The following is a 12253-nucleotide window of genomic DNA, read 5'->3' on the forward strand; positions in this document are numbered from 1 at the left end:
TATCGTTTTTAGTACAAAATTTCTTTCTATTTTCTTTTTATTATTGTATTAAATTTTTATTTATTTAAATCTTATTACTATATTGAATAGTATTTTACACCATATATTTTACATCATATACGGCGAATTATGCTAATAATTATCTTAAAAATACATTATAAAATGGGAATAAGATACCTATATTTTTACATTAAAGATTAAGATATATTATAGTTTTTTATAAAAAGAAATAGAAATTATATTCATATTTCATCTGTGGTCATATATATAGTACATATAAGTATATATTAGAGAAAATAGAAAAGGACAGCATGATAGAATAGAAAAATAAAAATAGGATGTAAATATAAAAATTAAATATATATCAATATGTTTTAATATATATGATTGTGAACAGATTCTGTGGCTGTTAAAATACCTACAACATGGAAGAATAAAATAATCAAGCGTTCATGATTTACATATCAGCATAAAAATTAAAAAATTAGAACCATTTCTAAATTAAATGAAATAAATAAGATAGAATAAATCAAAATAAAAATAAGAAGAAAAAAAATAAAAATATGTAATTAAGAATTGATTATCAGCGCCATCTCTCGAATGCCAAAGATATTTCTTCAAAAATATCTCTTGAATACTTCTAAAAAAATATTTTTTACATTCAAAAGATAGGATTGTCAATTTTTACATTATTTCTATCCTTTTTCTATTTATTTTTTATTTACATCTGGTTCATCTAAAGTAATCTTAAGATGACGTTGATTTCCAATTTTTATTCTATCTCTGTCCTTCTTTTATTATTTTTTCTTCTTGTCTATATTTGTTTTATAAAATATTTATGCTCAAGTTTTCATATATAATTAACTTTATTGTCTTTTTTGCCTATTAATTAAAAATTAATAGTTATATTTCGTAAATATATATATTTATATATGTCCATTTTTGTATATATATATATATATATATATGTTACATATATATATTATATTTTACATTTTTATATGTCATAAATAAATATAATATAATACTATTTTATATTTCGTATTTTATATAAATTCATTTCTATATGTCGCAAAAGATTTATATTTTATTATAAATATATGTACAAATTTATTATTACCACATAAAGTATTAATACATTCGCAGAATACTTTTAGAGAATTTATTTAGGAGATTAAAACAAATTTAAAAGTTGATACATAAAAATTTCGATTAATGTTTATTTATTTATAATTAAGAATTGAAAATTCAGCGATCTTCTTTTGCATTTCATTTTATCTTCAATTTTTTCTAAACCACTTCAATTGCTTATAATTTAATAAATAAGTTTTAAATAATATTTTTGTATACCAATTTTTATATTTGATTTGATCTCTAAAAATTATCTTGCAAAAATATTGTATGAATATATTAACATATATTTATCTTGTATAAATATTTTAGAAATCTAGTTAGAGTTATTTAAGATTTAAATATTAAGATATAGGCATCTACATAGAACTACTTAAAAATATTTAATTTATTCATTATTTTTACGATGTATAAGGAAAATAATTGAAATGAAGATAAAAAATCCTATATCTTAAACATTTATTCGTAAATAAAATTCACAATGATATCATTATGATCATTACTATAATAATAACAAGTACTCGTTACCGGTAATCAAAGTGTTCGTTTTTTATTTCGTTCTCTTTTTGTTAAGTGAATTTGCAATGTGTAGTAAAATTGCAGATATACTGTATAGACACTAAGCGATCTGTTATATTTTTTTTCGTAGGAAAGAAGAAGTATATTTTTTATGTTTAGCAACGAGTATACGCCATATATATCTTTTTTTTTCTTTATTTCTATAATTTAACTGCATTTCAGGGATTTTTATTTTTACCTGATAAAATATTAATAGCTAATACAGTTCATTCTTAAAAGGCACAAGTTTTTTCTTCCTCTTCCCGCGACGAAAATTTATTTCGATCTTCCAGTTCGATGGTCAAATATATTTATCTTTTTCTTTAATAATATTCATAATTATACAATCTATTTTTTTAATACTTCGTTTTGATTTATTATGATTTTGATTTATTATGTACTGAAAATTGTATTCATTATTATAAAAGGAAAAAATATTTTGTTTTATAAATATTTTAACATGATTATTTTTTAACATGAGCAAATTGTTTGATCATCATTGTTCTTCTTTTAAAATATACAGATATATATATAATGTGAATAAAATAATTACAATATAAATATCATATAAAAATAAAAAAAGTAAAAATATTATTACGATTGAATAAATCATTATAATATTAATAAAAATTTAAACAAATATTTTGAATTAATTGAAAAATAAATATTTCAATATATATTTTGTATTAAAATATTTTTATAAATTATCGATTTTTATTTATCGAATATGTTATAAATTAAAAAATATTGTTTATAATTTAACATTGTTGAATAAAAATAGATATCTTCATATTCTAACCATAGTGTTTTACGAATATAACTGGAAGATCGTTTTAACATAATACGATTATCTATACAATTTTTTAAAAACGGAACATTCGAACAGAATTAAAAGATTGAAAGATTAACGATTATATTATCTGTTGGAAATTTCATGGCACATAATATAAAAACAATTTGAGGCAAAAAAGAAAACAGCAATATAGTAATCTAGAAAATATATAAAATACGAGATTGTATTTATTGTCAACAATAAACTACGACAAATAAATCTAAAATAAATAATAATAATGATAATTGTTATTGTTTTTGGCCTGTGAAAAATAGTAAGAATAGTTATAGAATTATATCTTCTTCTTTATCGGAATAAAAAGTATCGGATAACCTTATTTACGTTTGTAATATTATCAAGTTAGCAAATGTTTGTATTGTGATGATTTTATTTTGTTGATTGTTCATTAATTTGTATACGATAATTAATATAGATTTTAATATAGATGATATAGATATTTCAAATTTTTCGAGAATTTCAATCAAAGGCCAAAAATTTGAGATTATAGGCAGAAATGAAAACCGAACATTAATATTCAATGTTTTAAAGAATATAAACATGTTCCGTATCGCATCATAATTGAAAATTTCACAGTTGAAATTTTAAAGCCAAGTAAATTAGCTTAGAATATTTAATTATACGTAGCTATAACCCATTCCAATTTTTTTTATTATAGTTTTTTTTTATTACGTCTAAAAATCTCAAATACTTTATTCAAGCTTGATTAAAATTTGCCCTAATAAAAGAATCGTAGAATTATAGCGATTTTTGATTTTTTGATTTTTTCTTTTTAAAAGTTAAAAAATATCTTTGCTCTCTTAATATTTTTACCATGCATTAGAATCTTAAAAAATTCTTTCAATGATTGCACGACACGGAACTTATCTTAACTTTAATTTTCCAATTAGAAAAATAAACTCGAATTTCTTATCGATTCGTAAATTGATCGAAACTAATATATTAATAATATAATTTCAGTTATAAACTAATGTTTCAAAGATACCAAACATAAAGAAATTCATAATTACATGTATTTTTATGACTAGAGTGCAGTAATTGATAGATCATGTTTTAACAGCCTGTGTCCCATAAAGAGCTTAAAGTGTCGATTGGCCGTTATATATATATATATATATAACACTGTTCATATACATGTGAACAGCTATTGGATCGAGCACCAATCTCAAAGTGAATTATATATATACGTGTGTATCTTTACTGATTTTATTTCCATTATTTTAATTCGTCATTGAACATTGTTCGTTTAAGCAAGCGAACAAACATGGCTTTAAAGCGGAAATACGCGCGTGTCATTGGTGCTTGTTGTGCGAACGCAGCAATCGATTGGATGATTTGAATATTCTTTTGTTATTTTTCTCAATTTTAAAAATTTTTTTTAAAAAATCTCTATAAATCCATGTCTTCTTGTTTGGCTTTGGGTGCGATTCTCTCGCCGCTATCGGACTCTTTGACAGAAACATGAACATCGGCTATTTCAACAGGTGGAGGAATCACTGGATTCACTGATCGATCCTCTTCAGCGACTTCAAAGCCAATCGTCGCGCCAATCTTCTGACTTGCCTGCCTGAATGAATCTGATAACATCACCTGTGATGAAAGATTGATGAAAAATTATTAAAACATATATAAATATTCTAGTTTTAAAACCATTGTTTATATTTTATAAAATTATAGATTAATTAAGTTAATACAAATTAGATTAAATATTATTATATTGAATATAAATATTATATTAGAAATTATTATTATATAGAAAAACAAAAATTATTAAAAATGAGAAAAATATTTAAGAATTTAAGTATTATTAATGAAATATTTTTCGAAAAAATTTGAAATTTATTTATTCTACAGATAATCTTCCGCATATTTCGTTTGTAAAGAGAATTGTGAAATATGTTAAATATATAATAGTAAAACGTATTTTAATATAATATTCTAATAAATTGAAAATAATGATTTGAATTTAAATTCGAAATCTTTTGATATTATTATTGATGTTATTATTATTTTGGAAGATTTTTCTGAAACATAATATAAAAATAAATTTTAAGGAATCAAATTTGTAGAAAATCTTTTTATATAATATCCAATAAAGAAGATAACAAATATAGAGAAAAATTAATTAGAAATAAAAGATTTATACCTGTACAACATTGATGCACATAGATGTGAGGGCCAGGCCGAACACCAGGTATATTATCGAACCCATCATGTATACGGGATGCTAGACCAACCAATCAATTTGTTAATTTGTGCATGTATACTTGTGATTCTTCAAAATTTTTAATTTTCAATAAGAAAACACGTGCAATTGTGCTGAAGTGATATTTATGCAAAAAGCACGTACAGAATAATGTATATACGATGTTGTACGATTTTTCGCATTACATGTATCTTTTTTTAGTTTGTCTATTTGTTGATGATGACCTTTTTGATTTTCAAAGCTTACCATCTGAACGCCACCGTGAAAGAAAGAAGCAAGAAAATAAATTAATTATATGTTAACGACATGGCTTCACTATTGAAGAATTGTTGGGACAAGGAAACATTCCATCGGTCAGATACAAAGCGGGCGCTAATTGTAAGTGAAAATTGAAGAATAATATTCTTGTAAGAGAAACGTTTTGAATCAAATATTTTATAATTTAACAATTTTCTTTTATTATATATTATATGTATATATTTATATAAAATTAAAAATTTATTCTTGTTCAAAATTTTAAAAGATATTTAAAACAAAAAAAAAAGAAAATATTGAAGTAAGACATTAATTTTTTATTTTATTATGAATTTTTTTCCTCTGATTTTTATCAATTTCAGAAAAATCAGGAAAAAATATCAATTGAAAATTTACATATACGAGAATGATGATATGAGTTACAAGATATTTTAAGAAATCAATCATATTCAAAAACAATTATTACATAATTATTTAAATCGGTTAAAAATTTTTTTATATTTTTATATTCTTCAGTCTTATATCCAATACATTGAAATAATTTATATCCTTAAAATGATACACTTAAAATAACATGAAATTGTAGCATGATTTCATTTTCTATTAGATTTACACAACTATGATTATATTGAAACTAGACTATTTGAATTAAATAAATTTCCAATTTGTTTTTATTATGCGATATAACTGAACATTTTTAATTAACTTTCACTCGAAAAAGTATTCCAACAAACGTGTCTCTTTGAATTCATTCTCATAACGAATGAATCTCTTCATCTAGGGGGAACAGATATGATTGGAGCAAGATGCAAAATATAAAACGATTAAAAAAAATCGTTGAAATAAATAAAAAAAAAAAAAAAAAGGTAAAGAAAAGATCACCTGTGGCACGTAATCGCCGAAACCTATAGTACTCATGGAGATGAAGACAAAATAGAAGCTCTCGAAGAAGCCCCATTCTTCCGACCACCAGAATATAGCCGCGCCGATGAAGATGTAAACGACAAGGATAAAGATGGCAACAGAGATCGGTAAATTGAACTCGTCGTCGACAGCAAACGTTGACATTGCTGGTGTTTCAGGTGTATCAGGCACGTTTCCGTCTAAGTTGAGAACAGTTTGAGACTGTTGTGCCTGTTTCTGCATTTCTTCAATATCCTCCGGATTGATCTGCGAGGGCCTCTTAAACGTTGCTAGATCGTACACCAATTGCACGCCTTTCATTACCTCCTGTTTAAGAAAAGTTTTATTCAATGAAAAACGGAATTATAATATTTAAATTTCGTTAAATTTCGTTTTTAGATAAGCAACTTTTTTTAATAACTTGTTTAACTGTTTATTGTTATTCGTTTTAAAATGGATATTTGTAATTAAAATAAAAAGTATTTGTTGAGGATGTTGCAAGAAGAGATGAGTATATCTATTTTTGATAATTTTTGACTTATTAAGCGCAATATATTTCATTTAAACAAAATTCCACATTGTGTGGTATAAGTTAGATGCATAAGTTAGATACTATCGTAACAAAAATACATATTTATTATAAATTTTCTGGATATTTATTGTTCTATGCAATAATATTTTTTCAACGAATATTTTTTCTTAATATTAAGCAAAAACAATAATTTTATAAACAGTTTTTTAAATTTTTCTAAAGTTACAAATAAATCTATTCTTATATATTTTAGTTTTTCAAAAAATTTTTTAATAACATTTCTTCTTTCGTGAAATTTATATTAAAAAAAAAATGAAATTACAAAGAAAAATAGAAAAAAACATAAAACAGACGTAATATACAAAATTATTGAATGAAAAATACAATAGAAATAATAGGAATGATAAAAAAGTAGCAAACGAATGAAAATCAATATAAAAATTATTCTTAAATCGATCTTTTAATTTCTATTTCACAATTCTGATCCTTCTTTTCGTTACTAAATTTCTTACTTGGACAGGTACAGTTCGACGAACTTTCCGGCAACTTCCGGTGTAGTAAAGCCTCCTCACGAACGCCCAAAGGAACTTGATACCACGTGTGAATAATTTGCCAAAATCAGCCAGTATTATCAGAAACATCGGGATCCCGAAGATAGCGTAAACTATTGTGATTGCTCTTCCGGTGTTGGTACTGGGTGAAATGTGGCCGTATCCTAAAATAACGCGAGAGAATTCGTAATTGTGAAACACTGATAATACTTGAAATATCGTAATATGATCTATTATCGGCAATAAGAATTGAAATTTTTAGAAAGACTCGAACGCATCTTCTATATTTCTATGGGACAAAAATAACCTAGGTGATACTAAATATTGCGATGGCATTTGATCTAACTTTAGCAGTTTTAGTGGCATAATTTGGCGGTTGTTTACTCGTCGTATTTTTCAATAATAAAATATTGTTTGATGCGGACGTTTCAAATAATTACTTTTTTTTTAAGAATTTCTTCTTAAATAAATTCTTCTTGATAAATTCGTTGATAAACGTTTTGTATATCAATTCCAGTTCCACATTGTTAATAAATTTTCGATTAATTGCAATTAGTTTATTAGATTAAACGAAAAGTATGATAACAGATTAAAAATTAAAAAAAATTAAAATTAAAATTAGAGATATCTAAAAGATAGATAATAATTTAAATATGAAAAATATGATTCAAAAATTTTCTTTTTAATTATTCATAAATATTCATATTGCATTTTATAATTTTTTAATTTTAATCGATTTTAATTAAGAATATTGGATAAATTATATTATTCAAGATCGCCTTTGTTCTTAAAATTAAATTTTCAATTATTCAAAATTACTAATTAATAGTGATACAAATATAAAGATAAATTACGAATTTATTCTTTTTATTAAATATCCTATTTATTATTAATATTCGATTTATTATTAATCATCAGTTTTAATTTTTATTAGATGTCATTAGATTAGATTAAAAAGAATATGCAAATGATGAATTCTTAATGCTTAAAAATCTGACATTCTTTTTAAATCCGTTATTAATACTTGATAATAATCATTATCTCGTGTCATCAAATCATGTCTCAAAATTCAATATTCTCACGTATACAGCGCATGGAGAAATTGAAAAATTATTACTTTCATTTTAAATTTTATCAATTTTATATATTTTCGCAACTATCATCGAACGCGTGCGCATTCAGCTTTTGACAAATATCAAGTACCACACTATCGTCAACACAACTATATTCACCACTCGGAAAATCAATACGGAACTCGTAAAACGTTTTACGACTCAATCATATCGCCTCGCTTCATCACATATCAAACCTATTCTCCCACATATCTCTTCTATACCGATATTCCTCACCGATGGTGGTTATGACGGTCAGACAGTAAACAACGGCGTTCAAAAAGCTCCAACTTCTTTGCCCGCTGTACGTGTGAACCCCCGCCTCGTGGGCCGTGTGCAATTGTTCCTCGAACTCCATCAACTTCCGCCGAGCCATGCTCTTCCAGTCATCCTCCCTCAAATTGTGACTGTAGTTCCACAAAGTGTCCAAGAAATCACGTTTCACCCGTTTCACGCCGCATTTGTAGAAGGTCTCGAATGCCCCCTCGGTGAACCGGAAGACGAACGCGCCCAAACCGCAATAGATCATCACCAACATCAGCTCTGACAAGCAACGATTCCTCAATCTCCTTACAATTTGTGTCTCCTTGGGATTTTGCTCCACGAATGCTTTAAACTCGGCAACTACATCCCTCAGCGCCCTCAGAAAGTCCATCAAAGTGACTTTCGATGGTTGGTCCGTAATTAATTTCCTGAATTTCGTCTGCGACGTCTCTTCGATATCCGAAATCTTCTTTGGTCCTTCTTCGTCCCTCTTATTCTCTGGTTCTCTTTCTTCTATTTTCTTACCGAAGAAAGGAAGCCAGGAGAACCAGGACTTCTTCCTCTTCTTCTCCTCGGATTCTTTCAACTTTTCGATCGACTTCTCGATAGCAATTTCCTCGCTTTCTGTGAGCGGCGTGCTGAATTTCCTTCTTCTCAGTATCGTTTCTTGAGCATCTTCGAACACGTCCGGGGTATCAGGATCGAGGATACTCTGTTCTCTTTTTAGATACTCTTCTTGAGCCTTGGCGAAGTCTTGTATCAGGCTGTCGTTGCTCAAAGGGATTATCTGTTTCCTCGCATCAGAGCTGGATCTCTTCATGATCACTTCTGCACCCTGCCGAGGGAACGACTCGCTTTTCTTTATTTTACGATCCTCGTCGGTGTCGTCAGTTTGACTGTACAATCTGGATCGTCTCCTCTCCGGTTTCACTTGAACGTCTTCCTCCAGCTTTTGTCTGCTCGATTTCTTCTCCCTCGGAGGCTTCTCGATTACGTGTCTCGTTGCAACATCAAGATCACCGCTGCTGCTCTTCTTCGACGCTGTTCTCTTCGTCTTAACCTTTCCCACTTCCGGTGACTTCGTTCTCCTCGGATGTCTCTCTATTTCCTCCATATCACTGGAATCGCTCGATTGATGCCTCTCCAATCGTTCCCTCGATTTCTTCTTCAATCGTCTCTCCATTTTCCTAGGTTCAACCGGTTGATCGACATCACCGTCAATTTCTTTCGATTTAGGTATACCATCTTTGTATTTCTCCTTTTCGATAACCTCGCTAATTCCCGATTCTTTCGACTCATCATCCTTGTATCCTTTCTCCTTCACGATAACCTCAACGACCGTCGACTCTTCTTTCACTGGACTTCCGTTATCAACTTTACTGATCACCTCCTTCTTTATCGACCGAGCACTTGCCTCGTCTACAGCGTCACTTTCACGTGTTTGCGACTCTTTCGAAGGAGAATTCTCGCCCATCTTCCGTAACGTATCGCGTTCCACGACTTTCGACGGGCTTCTCTTTTTTTTCTCCTCTATCCTCGGTTCCAGTTCGTCCCTAACCTTCGTCTCCCCGTCCAATTCCATCCGCTCGGCATCCTCCGCCATCTGTATCATTCTGGCGCGTCTCGCTTCCTCCTCGTCGTCGGACGTCTCGACCAGCTGTTGGTTCCTTGACGACGGATCAGGCGTCTTTTCCCGCCTTCTCGCTGCCGCCTTGCGTCGCCTGTGCACCGTGTAACTGTCCTCCATGGCGGGATGGACGATCGTGAAGGATCGTTAATCGCAATGTCGGACTGGTGCACGGACACTGTGGCCGAACGACGCGAAAACTGCACACGATTGCGTCTGTTGGCCCCCGGTGCAGACGGACACCGAGACAGAAATAAAACAGAGGCTGCTCCCACCACACAGCAGTCTGTTACCAGCGGAACCAGATAGTTTTGCCGCAGCGGGTATCGAGCGAAGCTGGCACGCGAATCGCGCGCAACCGAGAGGCCAACCACGATGCCGGCCCTGCAGCAACTGCAACCCGTTCAACGGCCCGCGGTATTCGGCAACCCGACCTGCAATCGGTTATTACCACCACCCTTCCGAATTTTCGAGCGCTATGCGGCTCTACTGTTTTCAAGGCTGTTTTGACGCATCACTTTTCGCGATCCATTATTATTTCTGTGGAATTATGAGAAGTTTGAATTCGCTGGTTTAAAGGAATTTTTTTTATTATTTTTTATTATTAATTAGTTATTATAAATGAATTTTCATGCTATGCGATTCTTTTGTTTTTAAAAGATTGATCACATTTCATTGAGAATTTTGAGAAAATTTCTGTTATTTTATGGAATGAATAAATGAATTTTTTGCGATTCTTTATTTTTCAGCACTGCTTTGGAAAATTGGCGCATCACATTTCGTGATCCAATATTGGGTTGTGTTCGGTTTAAAAGAATTTTAGTTAATAATATTATTCTGGATAGTTATTAAGAAATTATAAGTTAATGTGTGTCTTTTTATGTTTCAACAAATTTTATTAATAGATAAAATCGTAAAGAATTTATTTTTAAATGACGATTTTGTGACTATGAAATATGATCTATTACTTGTAAATAATTTTTTTTAAAAATATGCTTCGTTATTTTTTTTTTTTTGAATTTAAAATAGTTTCTCTCAACCTGAGTCACGAAATGATTGATATCTGAACTTGAAACTTAAATTTGCTCTCTTGAACTGCTTAAATTTTATATAATTTTATTTATTTAATGATTTCTTGAATGAAGAAAAATGATCGCAAGTAAATTTTTAGTTATTCAAAAAATAAACGAAAATATAATTACTAAAATATACTAAAATAAAGAATATACACGTAAATGTGATAAATAAATAAATATCACAAATGAATAACATTGCTTTTTTACATACAAAAATATAATTTGTAATTTAATACAATTTTATAATAGAAATATATACATGTATAAAAATAATGATAGTATTTTTTCGAAATAGAAGAATTCTTAAATTTTTGATTATCAGTTTTACACAATTTTTCATATCGCAAATGAATATTTTATTCGATTTACTTAAATAAAAAATTATTTAGTATTTTTGAATAACTTAACTTTGATTTAATTTTATTTTTTTAATTTTATTACTCGAAAATTTGAATTTTATTCGAATAAAATTTTATTCCATAACTATGTAGAATGTTATAATAGTTATAAAAGATCGTTTGCAAAATTGATTTATACAAGATTTCATGAAAGATAAAGTTTGAAAATGTTGTTATTATAAAATATAGAATATAGAATTGTAAAACTAAAAAAATTAAAACTAAAGAAAAATATTTCAATATTTAAAATAACCTAATTTAATTCTAAATTTAATTTAATTCTTAATCTGATTATTAAATTGAAATGTTTTCAGAAATTTTTTTTTAACGAGAAATTTAAGATTTGCTGATGCAATATACAATTTAATATACAATAACTTAAAATTATTATTTAATATATTGATTGTTATATGAATTACCAATAATCAGAAATTATCTAAAAATTAAATCAATTAAACGTAATATATTTATGTAGAAGGACTTGATCTTTCTTCTTTTAACCCATTAATAGCAAGAAATGTTTAATATTTATTCTAGAGGAAGCAATTTGCACAAAGATAAAATAGGAAATCGTTTATATAAAATGATTGTTCAAAGTTTTCTTCGAAGTTTCACGATCTTCGTAGCTCTTGAAACTTATTCGCTTACTTGAGATGTTATCAATATTAGCTTCTTAACGTTTGCTATATTTTTTAATCACATAAATCCAACTAAAATTACAAAGTATTATCCTAATAATTTTTATAAATAAGATCATAAAAGTTTTTAAATGATAGTTTAAAACAAATTA

The 12253-nt window shown here is 28.0% G+C and overlaps 1 protein-coding gene across 2 annotated transcripts; it reads right to left on the minus strand.

Annotated features, from left to right (window-relative positions):
* Positions 1 to 1573: 1573 nt before the first annotated feature.
* LOC108000735 (uncharacterized) lies at positions 1574 to 10999 on the minus strand. 2 transcript variants are annotated; one of them, XM_017061292.3, is made up of 5 exons: positions 8336 to 10999; positions 6948 to 7150; positions 5883 to 6230; positions 4686 to 4766; positions 1574 to 4129 (listed from the first exon to the last, which is right to left on the minus strand). In XM_017061292.3, the coding sequence occupies exons 1-5, from the start codon at positions 10107 to 10109 to the stop codon at positions 3929 to 3931; spliced, it is 2607 nt and encodes an 868-aa protein (XP_016916781.2). In that variant the 5' UTR covers positions 10110 to 10999; the 3' UTR covers positions 1574 to 3928. The 2 variants fall into 2 exon arrangements, with proteins under 2 accessions (XP_016916781.2, XP_061941376.1); XM_062085392.1 differs by lacking the exons at positions 1574 to 4129; positions 4686 to 4766 and adding an exon at positions 4773 to 4994.
* Positions 11000 to 12253: the final 1254 nt, after the last annotated feature.

This window comes from Apis cerana, linkage group LG15 (genome assembly GCF_029169275.1).
Source record: "Apis cerana isolate GH-2021 linkage group LG15, AcerK_1.0, whole genome shotgun sequence".
Lineage (NCBI taxonomy): Eukaryota > Metazoa > Arthropoda > Insecta > Hymenoptera > Apidae > Apis > Apis cerana.